This window comes from Pezoporus flaviventris, unplaced genomic scaffold (assembly GCF_033815535.1).
Source record: "Pezoporus flaviventris isolate CSIRO_AGI_PZ_B2104156 unplaced genomic scaffold, CSIRO_AGI_Pfla_v1 ptg000007l, whole genome shotgun sequence".
In the NCBI taxonomy this organism is placed as follows: Eukaryota; Metazoa; Chordata; class Aves; order Psittaciformes; family Psittacidae; genus Pezoporus; species Pezoporus flaviventris.
In genome coordinates, this window is record NW_026892555.1 from 65,688,318 (window position 1) to 65,707,804 (window position 19,487).

The 19,487-nt window shown below is 39.9% G+C and overlaps 1 protein-coding gene across 6 annotated transcripts; it reads left to right on the forward strand.

The window, feature by feature from the left end:
- Nucleotides 1-259: 259 nt before the first annotated feature.
- On the forward strand, nt 260-18,880 carry BAG1 (BAG cochaperone 1). 6 transcript variants are annotated; one of them, XR_009742631.1, is made up of 8 exons: nt 291-382; nt 3,462-3,590; nt 3,743-3,825; nt 4,538-4,651; nt 5,708-5,815; nt 13,157-13,387; nt 15,404-15,466; nt 15,629-15,703. XR_009742631.1 is itself a non-coding variant. In XM_061449037.1 (7 exons), exons 1-7 carry the CDS (start codon nt 340-342, stop codon nt 15,716-15,718), a joined length of 630 nt encoding a protein of 209 aa, XP_061305021.1. In that variant the 5' UTR covers nt 291-339; the 3' UTR covers nt 15,719-17,465. The 6 variants fall into 6 exon arrangements, 3 of the variants coding, with proteins under 3 accessions (XP_061305020.1, XP_061305022.1, XP_061305021.1); XR_009742633.1 differs by lacking the exons at nt 13,157-13,387; nt 15,404-15,466; nt 15,629-15,703 and adding exons at nt 5,976-6,113; nt 11,398-12,556 and having other exon boundaries at nt 290-382; XR_009742632.1 differs by lacking the exons at nt 13,157-13,387; nt 15,404-15,466; nt 15,629-15,703 and adding exons at nt 5,976-6,463; nt 6,719-7,318 and having other exon boundaries at nt 290-382.
- The last annotated feature ends 607 nt before the right edge of the window (nt 18,881-19,487 follow it).

The following is a 19,487-nucleotide window of genomic DNA, read 5'->3' on the forward strand; positions in this document are numbered from 1 at the left end:
TGTGTGGTTTCTCTGGTAATTAGTTTGCTCTTAACCTGTGGCCATTGTTACCAGTGTCCAGCGCTGCTCGGGCACGGAGGCGGAGCCTGGTTCTGATGCCAGCAGCGTTCCCGGCTCCCACCGGGCTTGCTCTGACCGTGCCCCTGCTGCTTGTTTGTTTGCTAATGAGGGCGGGTGCGGTCACACCACCGTGACACCAGCAAACAGCAGCCACGGCCGGTCCCTGCTCCTCAGGGTCCACCCTCACCCGGGCTGAAGGGGCGTGGCCAACGACGGATGTGACGTACTATCGGCGCGCCCCGGAAAGCGCCGCGGAACGGTTTCCTTGTGGCGGGTGAGATGGCGGCGTCCGGAGCTGCGGTTACTGTCACCGTCACGTACAGTAAGAGCCGCCTGGGGCATGGCGGAGGGCGGGCGGGCACCTCGAGCCGCCGCCAAGCCCAGCGCAGCTCGCGGCACCTCCCACCGGCGCCACAGACCCCGACCTGGCCCCGGCGGGACCGTGAGGGTCGGGCCCTGACTGTGATGCCGCCTTTCCCTGCTGTACCCGCGGACCTCGCAGCGGCCGTTAGCGGTAGTCGTAACGCTGGGGTCAGCGGGGAACACCCGGAGTGGCGGCGGTGGGAGGTGGAGTGTATGCGCCTGCCGTTGGTGCTGCAGCTGCCGGCGGCTGCTCGGGGCTGCGGCTGTCGGATGGGTGGCGGCTGCGGCCTCGGGCCTGAGTGGGCACGGCTCGTCCTTTGCTTAGCCTGGTCTCCATCGGAGCTGCTATCGTAAGGTTTCACTGCTCTGCTGGCCACGACTTCCCCTCAAGCTGGATCCCTTAAAGCTGATCCAGCAACAAGGGGAAAAAAACCCTGCTCGTTTTCCATATCAACAAGATGATGATGCGCTCCTCCTTACAGGGTTAGAGCTGCTGTAAGGATGGCGGTGGGAACAGGTGACAAGGCTCTCCTTGCCAGAGAACACAGAGCACAGGTCACTTTTTGAGTAGTAATCTTAATTTAGGTGAAATACATCACTGAAGGCAGTGCTGTACATTAAAAGCAGGTGCTGCCTGATGGGCATTCTTGTTCGTTGAGTAAAATTGAACATCTGTGGTTAGTGAGATGCAAGATTGCAGCAGAAAGTGGGGGTGTCTTCAGGGTGACAGCTGGGTGCTGACCTGGTGAGTGGGTTATTCACAGGCGAGCTGGCATGACTGAGCTTTTTTTCCTCGGGAAGGAGGGAAAGAAGGTGGAATGCGGTTAAGTCTGCAAATAAATATAAAAAGTTACTGCAAAGAGGTAAGAATAGCCTTGGCTCCACAGTTCTTAAATAAGATTAGAAATACCATGGATAAATTTCCATGAAGTGGATCTAGGTGCGGGACTGGGAGGAATGAGAAGTGTAATTGGGTATTAAATCAGCAAGCTATTCAACTGGTTTTGGTTAACAAAACTTGTTAATGATTTATTCTTTATTGAATAATAAATTCTGCTCCTGTGCCTTTTGCACTGTGTTGGTGACATTCTTTCCACCTTTAGAGCTTATTGTTTATTTCTGCTTGCTCATTTGTCTTTCCATACTGTGACATTGTTTTGTGAAAATGCTTCCTTTATCACCTGGCAGTTTTATCTAAAAGTCTTTGGTGAGAAACTTCATGGAATAATCTGTTTGAATCTTTATGATTCATGTGCTCATTGGTGCTTTGAGAGAGCTTCATTTGATCTGATGGGTTTTCATTGGCAAAGATGGCAATAAGTTAATGATACTAACACATTTAGAACTCCAAGATCTTGCTGTTTGCCACCACACTTCCCTTCCTTCCATTCTCAGTATTTTTTACCTTTCAGGTTGTTTTCTTATCCGGTAATTGCTTTGTCCATTAATAAATAGCAAATCAGAGGCATTATTGATCTTGGACTTCAGCTGTCTCATTTATACCTGTTGCTGTCAGATGCTGGTTTACTGCTTAGCACAAACATTTTTATTATAGTTTTCTATGCTTGAGTGAAAGTGGGGAATGAAGGAAATGGGAAATAGAATGGTAGTAGGCTCACATGTATCATTTGACAATCTGCAAGAATTGAACTGTTTGTTTTTATTTAAAGTGTATTTTGTGTTAGTGGTTACTTTAAATTACTGTTGTCATTTACTGAAGCAAACTGGTAAGCTATGATACCAGTTCTAAACCACAAAGTATTTTTCATGGTGACTTCATTCTGCTGTGAATTTACAGTAACACTTTAGTTACAGTCTGCCTGAAGTGGTAAGCATAATTTGTAATTAAAACTGTTTCTATTTTTGGACTGACTTCAGCTGCTCTCTTCCTCATTTGCTGTTTGCTTGTTTGTTTTTTCACTCAGCTGCTGATGGGCACAGCCTTGGCACAAAGCATTTGTATATATCAAAACAACCTTATGAAATATGTTGAGGCTCGGGCCTAAATTTTATTCTTCTTCCAAAACAAAATATGAAGAAAGTCTGTTAATGGAAAGTGCTAGGGCAAGAAGGGGGAAGTTTGAACAATGTGATTTTGAGCTTAAAACCATTTTGAAATTAAGAACTGTTGTTGGAGCTTGCAAGTGTCTGAGGCCACAGTGTCACTTGTCATGTGTTTCTTGGAGACTGGAACTTTTTAAAATCAATGTTTCTACACTTTTCTTTGTAAAAGATATGTGCACTTCAAATTAGTGGCATGAGAATAGTTTTCTTTCTGGTATTTGTTAAGGATTTCTCTCTTCCTGAAAAGTAAAAATGCCTTTCCTTATTTCCCTTGCAGCTAATGGTGGCTGATTCCTGTGGGTGCTTTCAGATTGACAGGCCTGAAGTGTGTGGGAGCAGAGGGTTACAGAAAGGGTCTATTAAGCAGAGATTAATAGACATACTCATTTTTTCTAACAACTTCCTGGTGTTTGAATGCAAATACTCTTAGGGAGTCTTAATAGGATGTTCTATAAGTGGAAGGTGACATATAGGCTAAGACAGTGGTTAAGGCTGCATATCAGCAATATTATGGGGAGAAATAACTTTTGGACTCCGAGAATTTTCCTGGGGGCTGGTGGAGGGGGAGGCAGGGTAGACATTGATCATTTGCTTCCCATGTATGAGGAAAAGGGAACAAAGGAAGTGATAAATGGTCTTGGATTCCCCAAGACTCATGCCATTAAAAGTTCCTATAAGTAGTAAATGAAATGCATCAGGAAAGTGTGGGATTTCATGCTTTAGCTTGTGTGATATATGAACATCATCTGCACTCTAAAGAGGCGGGCAGTAATATTTAGCAGGAGCATTATGCCAGCAGAAAATGCCTGGTTGAACTCCTCAGGTTATTAGAATGCAAAACAAATTTTTCAGCTAAGGTAGAATTCTTTGATTGAAAATTGATTGTTCTTGAAGGTCACTCTGCATTAATGGAAATCAATATTAGAAATGGATTCTAAGAGACGATAAGATACTGTTACTCTGGTTTTTGTTAGGTAATGAAAAACACAATATTCAGGTTGCTTCCCAACAAGAAAATGGTGAACCTACGCTACAAGACATGGCTCTTCTTATTGAACAAGTCACTGGAGTTCCAGTTCCTTTTCAGAAACTGATATACAAAGGTAACTTATAGATCTGTTAGTGGTTCTTACAGATGGTACTTTTCATTTTAGTCGCTTTCAGGTGTTTGTATTTTGAATGCCTTTAGAAAGACACTTGTGTATCGCTGACTGTATTTTAACTATGTTGTTTTTCTCTCTGGTTTTCCATTTAGGGAAGTCTCTGAGAGAACTGGAACAGCCATTGTCAGCACTTGGAGTTAAAAACGGTTGCAAAGTCATGTTGATTGGGAAAAGGGTAAGTACTGCCTTTGTACCTTTTTTCCCTTAAATTATTGTAATTTCCATCAGTGATTCAGTTGCTGAACACAGAAGCAGGTTGCAGTATAAACCTAACTACAGGGTTGAGTTCAATCTTACATTGTACTGCAAATAACTCTACAGTTCATACATTTCTGAAATTATATTATAGACTGACTTTTGCCTTATGTTATTGACGAAATTCTGGCTAATCTGTTGCTTGTCAATGCTCATGAACCTTCTGGCCACTGATGACCTTATCTGGTCATGTTTTTCTGTTGTGGGTTGTTTTTTGTTTTTGTTTTTTTCCTTTTTTTAAAAAAGGAGAAAAAGAGCTGTAGCTATTGAGTCTGAGCCATTTCTAGTGAAATGGCTTGTGGCTGGCTTTGCCAAATAGAGGACAAAGTAATAAGTTGTAATAGAAACGTTACCTCTGCTTTAAAAATGCTAAGCTAAAAAGTTTACACATTTCCTTTTTCCCTTCAAATTCGTCTCATTTAATGTGTTCATACGCATTGACACTGTTTGTAATTAAGCTTTGGAAGCATCTTATTTGGTAGGTATTAAAATATGGAAAGAATAACCACAGTGTAGTATGAATTTCAATCAGCAAAAGCCTTTATGTCTGTATCACCACTATTGCTGCTTTTTAGCTGCATGGTGTCTCTATTTGTTCTGTAGTTGTGAATGTTGTATTTTTGAATACACAGAATAGTCCAGAAGAAGAGGCTGAATTAAAGAAGCTGAAAGATTTGGAGAAGTCAGTGGAGCAAATAGCTAATAAGTTAGATGAAGTTAATAAAGAGCTCACAGGTATCCAGAAGGTATGCCAGTTTTGTATCCTTTTATATTGTTGTGGTTTAAACCCAGTCAGGTAATTCGTTCGCTCACTTCCCCCCCTTTCTTGCCCTCCCCTTGCTCTCAGAGGGACGGAGAGGAGAATCAAAAGAATGCAACTCCCACGGGTTGAGATAAGAACAGTTTAGTAACTAAGGTATAACACAAATCACTACTGCTACCACCAATGCTAATAATGATAAAGGAAATAACAAGGGAACAGAATACAACACCTCACCACCCACTGACCGATAACTCGCCCCCCAAGCCCGACCAAGCTCCGACCGATACCTCCTCCAACCCTGCAGTCTCCCAGCCCTTCCGGCTCACTCCCAGTTACATCCTGGGCATGACGTGCTGTGGTATGGAATACCTCTTTGGTCAGTTTGGGTCAGGTGTCCTGTCTCTGCTTCCTCCCAGCTTCCCCTCCTCTCTGGCAGAGCATGAGGCTCACAAAGTCCTTGGCCAAACCAAAACATCTCTATCAGCTCTGTTCCCGAGCTGAAAGTCAAAACACTGCACTGCACCAGCTACCAAGGAGGAGAAACATGACTGCTACTGCTGAACCCAGGACATATATCTTTGCACAACAGTTTTGTAGGTATATGTATTAAAAAAATAAAATACTGTTTAGAGGTTTGAGTAGTCAGTAACAGGTTGCCCCTCCTAACTGTTCAAGGGTCCTGTGAAATTCTTACTGAATTTGCTATTTATGAGTTAGCAAAATAGAAACACAGCACTGTGTAAATATTGTTGCATATTGGTTAAATTATAATCTTTAGATCTGGAAAAAGCATAGAGTTCTCTGAGAGCCCAAAGGAGAATGTGTATTGTTTAATCTTTTAAGTAAACATAGCAGATCTTATATTTAGCATTTAAGGATTGATAGAATATAGAATGAGATTGGAGTCCCTATCATTTCTGAAACTACAGAAATAGTAGAAAATGTTTCCTGCTGTAATGGATTAACGTATTTTCAAAGCTGAGTGTTCTGTAGGGTATGGAATAATTTTGTCTTTCCTTCCCTCTTTTTTTCTTCTTAGGGATTTTTAGCAAAGGATCTCCAAGCAGAAGCACTAAAACAGCTGGACAAGAGGATAAAGGGAACTGCAGAGCAGTTCATGAAGATCCTGGAACAGATTGATGCCATTGTAAGTAAACAACCACTGAAAAGGGTCAAATCCCAGCAGGAGCTTACTGTTAAGAATATGTCTTTTGTGTAACTTATTTAATATTTTTGAAGTGCTAAAAAAATTATTTTGGCTTTGAAAATTAGTTAATTGGCTTGCTCATTTTTTCTTTAATATCCAGCGCTTGCCCCTGTATCTCTCCAAAAAACTACTTGGCAGCATCTGTTTCTAAATGGTGACATTAATGCCTATGCATGCATCCCCATTCTACAGAAGAGCTTCCTTTGGGGCAGCAACCTTTTAAGACTACATGAAATGGGTATCCTTTACTCAAGCTTTACTCTTTAGGTTGTCTTGGCAAACTTTCATGTTAAACTTGATGATAACAGTAAAGGTCTGGGAAAAAACAACCAGATAACACTTTGTGTTCTGTATTGCATAGGAACAAGATGGCCCTTAAGAATTTTCTGATCAGTTGTATGTGGACTGGCAGGACTCATTTGAGATGCCTGCATATTAAGGACTGGATTCTGCCTTTGGAATGTATTGGGGAATATCCAAGTGCTTCACAGTCATTAATGGTTCATAACCTTACACTATATTTCTGGAGTTCAGCAAGTATCTTCATGTAGTAGCTGAGAGCTAGGTGAAAATCATAGAATAGTTAGGGTTGGAAAGGACCTTAAGATCATCTAGTTCCAGCCCCCCTGCCATGGGCAGGGACACCTCCCACTAAACCATGTCACCTAAGGCTCTGTCCAGCCTGACCTTGAACATTGCCAGGGATGGAGCATTCACAACTTCCCTGGGCAGCCCATTCCAGTGCCTCACAGCCCTTACAGTAAAGAATTTCTTCCTTATATCCAATCTAAACTTCCTTGTTACAAGGGGGACTCGTAATAATAAAATAAGGGACTTATGCAGAGATGAACAGACAATTGTGGCAACTAGGTTATTTCCATATTGTGTTCCTCTGCTGGTCATTTTCTGAAAACTTCATTATATAGTTATGCTGTATATCACAACTGTAATATCCTGCTGTGAAGGAAAAATGCTGCTTTTCTGTGGTAGTAATGTCTTTAGGTCTACTCCTTTGTACAGTGACCCTTTATGGGATTGGTTCCATGCAAATGCCTGTAATTGGTGATCCAAATGTAGTCTAATTAATGGATGCTTTGTAAAAGTTCAGCAGCAGGCTAAATTAAAGAGTAATAATTTGAATTGGTCATCTTAAAATGCTATACAATATGGATGTGTTCCTAGGAATGGTGAGGAGCTCATTAATGTATTTCTTCCTTTCATACTGTGGACCTTTAATGGCAAACTAGCCTTTGCTGTTTGTTATAGCCAACAGTTCTTGAATACTTTTATAAAAGTAAGACTGCTAAGTATTTTACAGCCTTACAATTTCTCTTTCCTTTTGTGCCTCATATAAAGGAAAGTATTTTACTGACAGTTGTTGAATGCTGTTCGATGTAGAGACTTCATATAACTGATGCCCTGTTTGAAGTGCAGATTTACTATGTTGTGAAAATAGCAATAAGGTGACAACTGTTTCAACTGGATGGGATTAAAGCTTATTTCTGATCCCTTCAGTTGCTGATGAGAAGTCTGATTTAGAAAAAATTCAGCACTTTGTCTGCTAGTACACAGTTCTGGAACCCAGCATGCAGCCATGAAAAAATCCTGTCGCTGCTTCCTAATTAATCCAAGCTGAATTTCCCAAGTTTACTTCTGATTCTAGTGCTTTTCACATTGCTTAAACAGAGAGCATGATATTATCTATCTCTTTATCCAAAATACTCTAAATAGTACTGGACAGGTTTAGTACAAGGTTTTAGAAGGTTCATCACTTAGTGAATTCAGGTTTAGATTTAGGAAATAATGGAGTCCCTGTGCCTCAGTTTTGTCACTGTGGAGCTGTAGTAGCGAGAGCTAAAACTGTTTATAATTAGTACCTTTTAATATTTATAACAGTTGTTTGTTACTTTATTGTATAAGGGCCTATGACATCGAGAAGCCTCATTCTTTTAAAAGCAAGAAATAAGTGAGGGGTTTATTGCCAGTGATTGAAGTTTTGTTACATGTACCAAAATCCATATTTATTTGCTTTAATATGCAAAGGCAGCTGTGGGTTTTGTCATGAATACTGAACTTCTGTGAAACTTCTGTGAAATTTTGCAGATGAGATGCATGTAGTTGGGTGGAATCTTCACATAAAATGTAGCTGTTTGGTGTGCTGTTATTACACCAGCTCAGGTGAACAGGCCACCAGCTTCCTGAGGTATTACTTAGCTGTACTATAGTTGTGCAATTTACAGAGCTGGCAACACAGGATGGTAGTGAGGTAGGTATATGAACAATAAATGGGTTCCACTGAAGTAAAAGATTGTAAATAGAAATGCAAAGCAGAAAAGCATAAAGCTTCCAGAAAGTATTTTATCTGTGTCTCAGAATTGTTTTATGCAGTATTTAGTATTCTGTTAGTCAAGTAAAAGCAGGTTCTGACAAATCTCTTTTAATTGCTATTGGCCATATGATGTGCTATTGATTCAATCAATATCTTAAAAAAAGATAAGGGGGGGGGGAAGTGACTGAGCTGTTTTCTGCTAAGACAGAACAATGAATGCATTGCAGAAGTGAAACATACTACCAACCTCACACTGTAATATTCCAGTTTTTCTTTTGCAGAAATGTTCTGAGAGCTCTTGTGAGACCTCAAGTGTCTTCGTTGTCATAAGTTCCTTGGATCAGTCAAGGCATCCAGCTTAGTACAAAATGAGATTTGTATGGTTATAGACAGCTGAGGGTGAAGAAGCCTGTATATTTTTTTTGTCTGTTACTGGGGTGTCATCCTTGTACTATTAGCAGACAAGCTCATTAATTAGAGGAGCTGAGTCTGGAACTAATACTCGTTTTAACTAGACACCATGTGTTCAACAACTATGAATTTAAAAAGTGACTTACGAAGTAGAGAAGTAGATCTGTAGTAATACAGTACTGGGGTGGGAGAGAAAAAATACAGTGTCGTCACTCCTAGGTCATGAAAGGAAAGTCTTGAAGGGATGCTTTTGGGTTGCTTTTTATCTATGATTCTCAGATGCAGCTTAAACATCTTAATATTAAATATGTTTAAATAGCTATTTCTTCCACAGCAAGAAGTGGGGGGATCTTATGAGCATCTTACCAAGTTTTTTATGCTGTGACACAGTCAGACATTCCCATAAGCTACAGATCTTTGAAGTTTTCTTCAGGAGGAATACAGATTGAGTTGTCTTCAACAGTTGAAGATTTGTGTGTGTGCATCACCCGAAATACCATTTATTTCAGCAGTTAAACATTTGATCCGGAGTAAAAGTCAAAGTACTATACTTACTACAAATCTGAGTGAGTAGAACACAGAAAACCTTTGACTTGATCAGTCTACACAGTTATTTAAAAAACTGAAGGCTTTTCCAAGGGTGGGGGAGGAAATGGAAAGTTTTTCGAACATCAATAGGAAAATTTGTACGCACAGTGATGACACTAAGTACTTCTCGTGAGCTGGCTCTAATTTACATGAAGTCTGAGAGATTACTTTGTTCTCATGATAATTTCTTATTAAATGGCAGATCTATAATCTAGAAAGACAGTATTGCAGGGAACAGACTGTTCTAACAACTGAAAAAGAAGCTTCCTCTTCTGAAATACCAGTCACTTATTTTGTTTACATAAATTCACAGCAAAATCATCTGTCAAACTGCATGTATCAGTATTGAGGACATAATTATGAAACCATAATGTAATCAATGTTCTGGTGGCCCGTCCTCCTTTCTTGAGGATTTTTTCTTTTTGGGTATAATTCCTCTGCAAAACTAACTTAAATTACTGTACTGTTCTGATGAAGCTTTTGTTACTGTCTCCTTGTCCCAGCTATACTTGTCTCTGGTAAATCAATACCAAATTAACATTTTGAGGATTCTGAAAGAAAAAAAGCCAAACCCAAACCATCATTTTGCCTGTAACAAACATTTCCCAGGATTCTGCAAAATTTTTCCACTTGTAGTAACATGAGACCTTATTACTAAACCTTTGAATTTATCTGGATAAATACTTCATAATACTTAAATACTTCATAATACTTATTATAATTCTTATATCTCGTAATATGAATCATAAACATAAAGCTTTGGGGATTTTTTTTCTGAAGTACAAGGATCAAGAAAATACTGTCATCTTTCAGTGAAGGTAGAATGCTTAGTTATGACTTCTGCTTTCAGAAACCCATTGACAAACACTGCTGTTTGACAGCCGCTTTTAAAGAAGCAGCTTGGGTGTCTACTTAGATGGAGATTCAGTGTCAACATAATGTGCTTATCTAATTTATTTAACAATGAGTTAAAAAAGTGAAGGGCTGGCAGTCGATTAAAAACTGCAGACTAAAGTACTACATGTTTTGGATTCTTAAAAGACACTAGTGAAAAAGCTTCATGTTAGATGCGTGGGTTGTCAGCAGCAAATCCTTTCTTTGCAACTGATTAGCATTGGTGCTATATGCAGTAGGGTGATTAAATGTTTCTAGCTATTGGTATGAGTGTTGGTATAGGAGACTGTATGTTTTAAGAGTGGTGTCCCTTTGGTTCTGATATGATAGTCATAAATAAATTTGACTAGCATTTGTTTTGTTTATTAACTGACTACACCGCTAGAAAGTGGGTTCAGGCTTTAGATATTACCTACTGGGGTTTATGGTTTGTGAAATAAGAAATAACCAAAGAACAGAACAAAGATGGAGTGATAACACTAAGCTTAAAAATTGTTATTGGAAGCACTTCCAAAACAAATGGAACTTGAGCAAAGCAGAAGGTGATGTTCTGTGGCAAAAGGTTGTGGTTTTATTAGGACATCAGATGGGACAGGGGAAGGAAATGACAAGAGTGCGTTTCATAAGAAGCAGTGCTCAGAAGAGAGGGATGCTGGGTTTGTAGTTAAAAGAACACTCAAGAGAGGATCTAAGAGAAGGAAAATCACACATACGAATTTATTACTAAACAGTGATTGCTTTTAAGGATTCCTTGTATAAAGCATGAGTGCTGTGTATACAAAAGATGAGTCTTTGAGGATGTAATACAGTGCATCTTGTCAGTGTATCTACAGGGTGAGAGCTCTCAAACATGCAGTTAAATGACTTTGAATTGAGGGGTGTAGAGTGGGAGATAGCCACTGGTAACAGGGGGACTTGGGCTCTGTTTCTGGGTGGATGGGGGAGAATAAAGAACCTGTGCCTTGGAGCTCTACAGAAGTTGCTGGGGTGAAGCCAGCACTGCAGTCACTTCTGAAAGTTTAAGACCATACAGACAAAGGACTATGAGACTTGAGCGGTGTTTTGGTACAGAGGAAGTGCAATGCAAAGAGGAGGCCTGCTATGAAACTAAGAATGTGCTGTGCAGTAGGAAGCTGTATACTAATCCAAACTACTGCTCTGCAGGCAATGCTAGCACCAAAATGTAGATTTGGTAAGAGTTTTGCATAAGCACTGCCTATGCTTAAGATACTCCTTCTTTAATTCAATTTGATTTTCATTAAATATGGAGATGTTATTGTGACTTAAGATTTATTGCCAGCTTCACGTGTTAAACCCTGAATAGTTGGACAGCGTATTCCTGGAGAGGAGACGTAAGCTGACTAAGGTAAAACAGAGAGACTGCGAGATTTAATTTGATAAGATTTGTAAACTTTACTAATTTGATTGCAAAGCACCTTTTAAGCATTTTGATACTTTAGTAGCTTCTAATTCTGTATCTCTGCCAAGGGGATTACAAGGTGTGATTTAAAACCAAATCAAAGCGCATAACAATCCAAAGGGCTTTAAGGGTGTGCAAGCAAACACAAGGAGTTTGCATGCACAGATTTAATTAAAAACAACAGTTTTGAAAAATATTGTCAAAAATGGGAATAGTCTGAGTGTCTTCTCTGCACTCAGATTTCCAGGTTTCCTCCAGTTACCAATGTCCGTTTTACAAACAGACATTGAGTGGTAAGCCCAGCTGGAGTTCTCTGTCTGCTACTGAAAGTTAACTTAGGCCTATTCTGATGGTAGAAAGTGGTTTATTAATTTGCTATTTCATATTGGTAGGAATACTTGTGTAGGCCAGAATATCTTCCGGAAAATACAGTCTGGAATAAGTACTCAGCAAAGGGAGATGGGCAGTGTAACTGAGCTAGTGGATCATTTCATTTTTAATTTGGTTATTAAGAAATTCCAAGTCATGTAAAAGTCAGAAGAATTTCTGTGACAAGTGAGAACATCTTCATTTTCCGGTGAGAATCAGCCATTATTAATTAAGCCTAGTTGATTGTTGTTTTTTCAGACTATTACATATATGGAGTCAAAATAATACACATTAAAACACTGGTAAATGTTTTTTGTTCTGTCTTCTTAAAGCGAATTGTATTGTTGAAAAACAAGGGGAAAATAGCAATGTTTTCTTATGTGGTTACAAGGTCCTATGTCTAATACAGTTTAGAATAGTTCATATAACCTCACAGTATTTTTTAAACTTCTTTTCTCTGTGACAACTATGTGTGTTCCAAAAGCCGCCTTTTTTATTTGGGAATTAGAACTGGTTTTTTGAAGAGAATTCATCCACAGCTTTAACTTCTCAACTGTTTTGTAATGTCTTTGGAACATTCAATTACTGAAAGGAAAGTATGGCAGGCAACAATTTTAATGTCCTGCTTATTGGGTGGAGACATGCAGGTTTAGCTTGATACAGTCAACAAGGGCTTTAGAAAACACACTTTGTGAAGAGCAACATAAACAACTTAAAAAAGCTTAAACAACTTAAAAAGTGTTTCAAAAATGGACGTATGCCACCTAGTAAAAAAGAGTTTTCATTTTAGGCAGACTATTGCTGAAAAAGTAATAACGGCTTCTGAACCTGTCCTGTGCTGTAAATCCAAGGAAGTAAAGTTACATCACATAAATAAGCAGTGATTAGGGTAGGACAGGCTGCTGTAGGAGAATTTACATTGTGCATGACAGGTTCCTGGCATTAACCTGGTAACTCGCCATCAAAGCTAAAACATCACAAAATAAGAGAATTTGGGAAGGCTAGCTAAGTGATGGAATGCATATTAGGACAAGCTGAGGAGTGGTTTTGGTAATAAGATTAACATCAATAGGGAAAACAAAACAAAACCCAAGCCCCATAACTTTTAGTTTTTAGGCATTTCTGTGCTTGTTTGTAAGGTAACACTGCACCAGTTTGCATTTGGAAGGGTGCCTCCCTTAATCCACATACTGACTTCTCTTATGTCTCTGATGCTGATGATAATTTCTCCACCTGAAAGAAATATGTCCAATTTCTGGTTCTGTTGCAGGAGGTGCAGTCTGACATAAAAGCTCTCTGCAAGGGAAATACCTTTTCTGATCTCGAAAGGAAGTGTTAGAAGTTGATAAGAGTTTTATCCAGCCTAACAGTGCTGCTGTTTGGGAAAACTGGTGCTGGAGCAACAGAAATGGAAGCTGGAACTACAGGAAAGGAAGATTCCTTCTCTTGCCCATCTTCCAAAACCAAACTAACAAACCAAAAAACCTGACCTTGGGAAGAGGTTAGTGTAGTAGTAGTTACTCCCACTTCCAACTTCATATTCTTCTAGGAGACAAGAAGCAGCATGGTGCATTCCTTCTTTCAGCTGAGTGTAGGAGTGAGAAGGATGTTAAATCTGAAGTTTATGTAGAAGTAAAATCATAGAATTGTTTGGGTTGGAAGAGACCTTTAAAGGTCATCTAATCCAGCCCCATTGCCATGGGCAGGGACACCTTTCACTAGACCAGGTTGCTCAAAGCCTCATACAACATGACCTTGAACGTTTCCCAGGATGAGGCATCTACCACCTGGGCCAGTGTTTCACCACCCTCACTGTAAAAATTTCCTTCTTTATACCTAGTCTGAATATACCCTCTTTTAGTTTAAAAGCATTACCCCTTGTAATGTTGCTACAGGCCTTATATAAAGTCTGTCCTCATCTTTCTTATAAGCCCCCTTTAGGTACTGAAAGGCTGCAATACGGTCTCCATAGAGCCTTCTCTGCTCCAGGCTGATCAACCCTACCTCAGCCTTTCTTCATAGGATTGGTGCTCTATCCCTCTGATAATTTTTGTGGCCTTTCTCTGGATCTGCTCCAACAGGGCTTCTCTTTGTGTTGAGGCCCTGCAGCTGAACACTGTACTCCAGGGGGGATTTAATGAGAGTGGAGGGGGAGAATCACTGTCCTTGACCTGTTGGTCATGCTTCCTTTGATGTAGCCCAGTGTGTGGTTGGCTTTCCAGACTGCAGGTGTTCATTGCTGGATCATGTTGATCTCGTCAGCCAACACCTAGAAGTCCTTCTCCCCAGGGCTGCTCTTGATCCATTCCCTGCCCAGCTTGTAGTTGTACTTGGGATTGCCTCAACCCAGTTGCAGGACCTTGCACTTGTTGAACTTGGCCTTGCTGAACTTCATGAGGTTCTCACAGGCCCACTCAAGCCTGTCAAGGTCCCTCTGAGTAGCAGGGCTCCCATGTTTAAGACCATGTATGTTTAGCTGGACACTAAAAAGATTATGTATCTAAACCTCCTAGTGGAGCTGGCATTTTAGCTGAAATGAAACAGTAGCATAGGGAAATCTCTATTCTTGATTTGGAGTTGGGGTGGAAGATAAAAGGCATACCACTGAGAAATTCACAAGATTTATACACATCTCCAACAGGGAAAGCACAATGTTTCTAAGAATGTTCTCATAAGCTTTATATAATGTTAATTATCTGTACAGGTGTTTTACCTGTTTAAAAGAAAAAAAGTCATAAGCCTGAGCACCATTGCCCACCAACACCCCGATTTCACATAGCTGCAAAAGGATAAAGTGTACAATGTTTGCTGGGATGACATACATGAGTATATTGGGTAATAAGAGCATAGATATTGATGCAGTTTGAATTAAATTAAAAGCTGTCAGCATGTAACACTTCACATCTGTTGCCTTCCGTGAGCAGATGCAGAGAAGATCAGATATACAGCTTAAACAGACTGGCAATCATAGAATGGTTTGGGTTGGAAGGGACCTTAAAGCTCATCTAGTTCTTCTCTCTCCCCCTGCCATGGGCAGAGACACCTTCCACTAGACCAGGTTGCTCAAAAGCCCTGTCCAACCTGGCCTGCAATGCCTGCATTACTGATGATACGTTCTAGTGATGGCAAGTGATTGAGTTAATGTGTTAGGAAGAAATTAATTCATCTTCTAGTCTCTGAAAAAACTGAAGTCAAAGCTCAGCAGAACAGTTAACATAGATAACAGTAGACAAAAGTAGTGTGTTCTGTTATTGGTTAAACCATGATAGTGGTCTGTTGCTGTGTTTTACCTCAAGACTTACGGTAAATTTACTAGCTTAGTTCTTCGCAGTGAGCATGGCGCATCCCTGACTTTCTCTTTTAAATTCTTTCTTGCCTAATCATCTTCACTGAGTAGGTATGGTATTTTCAAGATGCTTGTTCAGAGAATTCTTTGATACATTCAGGTTTTGCTGTAAGTTTAAGATGTTAATTTTAGTGTAAATCTGCATCAGCTTCTTTGTTTATTTTACTGCAGAATCTACCAGAGAATTTCAGTGATTGCAAACTGAAAAAGAAGGGGTTGGTGAAAAGGGTTCAGGTGAGTTGTTTTGTTGTTTCGAGTAAACAGAACTGAATAAGCTGTTAGCAGAAGGTGGTTGTTGAGTTTTTTCTTCATGATGGAAAGTGCAGTTTCTGTTCTTAAGAAGCATCTACCATTGCTGTGATTGCATCCCAAATAACATTTGTTTCTTATTCTCAGGTTTTTCTTGCCCAGTGTGATACCATTGAAGGAAATATTGGCCAAGAAATAGACAAGCTACAGTCAAAGAATTTGGCACTGGCAGAATGAGGCATTGCCCTACATAATTAGGAAACATAATTGCTCTGTGAGCAAGAAGAAAAGTTTGCTCTTTGTTTTGGAGCACGTATTCAGCTTTTTTTTTGTTTTTGTTAAAGCCCAGTCTGTTAGACTGGTACCAGTCAATCATTTCTTGCTGGTTGTCTTGTTTGCCACTTGGTTAGACCTATTATTTTGAAGAGAAAATAATTCCTGAAGAATGGCAGAAATAATCTTTGTGGTGAATTGTTATATACCTTATGGAGAAATGTTTAGTTAACTAAGTTATCAAGTTTGCAGTGATGGGCAGTTCTGTCTGATATATCTTTGAATACAGCTCAAAAAGTCTGTAACTGTACAAGTGCCGTAAGTTGCAATTGTAGGAGTTCAGCTTGATTGAAAAAGGCAAACTGAGACCACACCTGGGAAAGTCGAACATTATAGTAGACAGTTCAGAGCAATAAAAAAAATCCCTTCATTTGTATCTATTTAATGTTTGTATGCATTTATAAATAATAAGAAAGCTTGACTATAAGGGAGTCGTACCTATTTTAGCCTTAAATTGTCATAATAAATGGAATGTACTGTAACATGTATGGTACTTAATTTTGAGTGGTGCTTTAAGTTGTTACGGAGCTCCTTGATACAGATGTATGGTTTTTACATGGATTTCTGATGTACTGTGTTTTTTATAGATGATTCTTATTTTTTGTTTATGTTCCATCTTGAATTATGGTGGGAAATGAAATGAGATTACTTATGCTGCTCATAAACCAAGGGTTCAGTTCAAGCAACATATAACTAAGGAACTGTTTTGAGAGGGTTTTTTATGCTTTTTTCCCCATTTCACTGAATTCCTGATTCTGTATTTAATGCAAAATTGCTGTGATTATTTCTAGCCTGTTAAGGTAGTCAGTGAAGTTTTGTAACAGGTTACAAAGTGATAGAATTCATTTTAGTCATGCCATGCGTCTAAGGGTTATGACTGATCCTTGTAGTCGGATACATGCCACACTTTCCCTTCTCTGTTAGGTGGAAATTAAGCTTTTGCAGAAGGTAATGGTCAGCAGGCGCAGCCAACTTTGCAGTTGTTGGTCAGAGCCTGTAGCTATTGGATTTGTAGTGGTAGCTGTTTTTTCAGTGGTGCTTCTGGTCAGTAGGTCAGTCTTACACGCAGTGGCTGGTGAAGTAATGACTGGTAAGGAGCCTGTTTCTGTGAGGGGGAAGAAGAACTTTCATCTCTAATGAGTCAGGATGTTTAGAAATGGCCCTTAAGTAGTGAGCTCTTATCCTTATATGTGACTGTTTTAAGATTAGCTATCCTTTCAAGATAAAAATAGGAAGTGTGTGTAAAAAGATGTTAACTTCTAATAAGTTGTAAACCTTAAATAATACCCAAAGTGTTATTATTACAGTATTATCTTTGGTGTTTGTAATAGGAAGAGGAGCATTTCTTTAGTGAAAAATGCCATTGGACAAATGAAGTGATAGCCCTGCACTAGAAAGGGTCACTTTTATTTTAAAAACGCCTTTTGATTATACCAAGATTGGAGTTGCCATAATTTTTACTGTTAAATAACTTCTTCAGGGTTGTATTTTGTATGTAACTCCCGGCATCTGTGGAGGATTTCAAGGTCTAGACTCCTAGGAAGCTTGTCTATCATGTTAGGAAATGGTATGCTTGGTAGGACTGGGTATTTTTAACTAGGCTGCCAGTCTGGTCATGCTGCATTTTCCCAGCACTTTAGGAAGAAGAAGAGTTGGTTGTAGCCATTTTTGTGAAGCCCTACCTAGCTTGGTGCTGCTTCTGGACCAGATTCAGCTGACTCTTAAACCACCAGCAATGCTATTACATAGTTCAGGGAATTCAAAATTAACCAGTTTCCTGTGATGGAAAGGATGGATCCTCACCGTCCCAAACATAAGTCCTGTAATGCATGAACTTTCACAAGGTGCATATATAGTAAGTATCTTCTTGTGCCCATGGAGAGCAGTCGGAGCTGTAGTCATGGCTAGGGCAGTGTCTGTTTCTGCTACTTCTCTGTATTTTTCTCTTGGGCAAGAACACTGTAAGGCTATAGGCAGACATCGTCTTCCAAGCACTCCTTCCAGGAAACTTCTGGTTCTTGAGATGTACTTGTGTGAGTACATCCTCAGCCTGTCTCAAATCCAGGCAGATTAAGATATTCCATAGCAGATCTTATGATAATGCAGTATTTTGAGGCAAAGAGAATGGTGATGAACCTCTCCCACAAGCACATCTGGATTCAGCAAATGATGAGTGTCCTGAGCTGAAGTTACCTTGAAGTGGTAACTCCTGGTATCATATCAGAGTGTTTGGTTTCTAGGACACAGTATGTCTTCCGAATATAAAAATGAGTTCATTTTGGAAAACGGGTGGTTGTATTTAGAGTTATCTAAGACCTTCTAGAGTGGATTGACTTTTATACTTAGTTTTGAAAGAGGAGTCTTACACTTTGTTTTTTCATGATAGCCTTAAATTTCAGTAAAAGCAAACTTCTGTGGTTTTGAAAAGTGCAGCAGACTACAGCTGTGGGAGGAGGGGGAAGGAAGAGGAGATTTTAAATATTCTTAAGAGTTTGTAAAAGCAAACATAGATCTTGATCAACCTTAAGCTATATTATCACTGATTCTGTAGTCTAGGTGTACTGTGATACCTGTTTTTGTACTGAATCATTTCCTCACCCCAGCCATCTGCCCCGATCATGTCAAGAGAGGAGTACCTTTTGTTTTAGTTGCACTTACCCTGTCATCTTTCTCCAGTTGCTGTGTTGCTCTGGCCATGTTTACACACCTTGGATTTGCCATCCGGGCAAAACATCCTACTGCAAAGTTTGTGCTACAAATGGAATTACATGCTTCCTTGCCACGCTTTCTCCCCCAGCTCCTGTAGGCTGGTGTGAGATGAACCAAACCCGATGTTCAGGGAGCTGCAGAGCCTGAAGCCATGGAACTGTTTGCTCTGAGAACAGCATAAAATACACTGCTTGCAGTGGCATCCTCCCTCTGTGACTGCATCCTCCATGACCATGTATTTCTGAAGGTAATGTCACTGTAAACCTGGAGCAACACTTTAGGCTTTTATCAGTCACTCATGGTTTGGAGTGGAATACTTGACGTCATCTAACTTGGGGCTAGGGTTTTGGTTTTTTTTTTTTTTTTTAGTTATTTCATTGTGCCATCATAAATGAAAAGGTATAAATAAAATCTGGAAAGTTCTCTGTTGTCTTTGGTCATGATGTGGTCATGAAAGACTGTAGTTGAGCTGTGTTTTAAGTGGGGAAAAATGCGTGCTGCTCTCTGTTCTGGCATCTGTGGTGTTAGGGAGCTGCAGCTAGTAATGCTAGGCCTCGGATGGCTGCAGGGATCAAGCCTCCAATGTTACCGCGATTGCCAACAAGCTGAAACTTGAAGAAAAGCAGTTTTATTTTTGGTTTGGGATTTTCTGTTTTGGTTGGTTGGTTTTTGTTGCTTGGGCATTGGGTTTTTTGCTTTGAACGCTTTTCACAGTTGTATTGCTGCTATACAACGCACAGTTTCTGGATCTGGGTGCATGGGATGTACTGGGGGTTCTCTCTATTTCTTTTTTACTTATTTTGGGTGGTTTTCGGGCCATGTTTTAGAGAACTTATTCAGAGCCGTGGACACAAGCTAGTTTACCGTGCCTGCCTAGTTCTGGCGTGCTTCAGAGGCTTAACGAGTGAAACCCGATCAAGGCGGAGAATTGAGCCGCTGCCGTGCGAGCTAAGCTTGTTTCCAC

What these genes read in the sequence shown, in the direction of transcription:
- BAG1 (XM_061449036.1), top strand. Translation starts at nt 340, where the DNA reads ATGGCGGCGTCCGGAGCTGCGGTTACTGTCACCGTCACGTACA. An exon ending in TACTGTCACCGTCACGTACA is followed by an intron (nt 383 to 3,461) that starts GTAAGAGCCGCC and finishes GGTTTTTGTTAG; the next exon opens with GTAATGAAAAACACAATATT. An exon ending in AGCTCACAGGTATCCAGAAG is followed by an intron (nt 4,652 to 5,707) that starts GTATGCCAGTTT and finishes TTTTCTTCTTAG; the next exon opens with GGATTTTTAGCAAAGGATCT.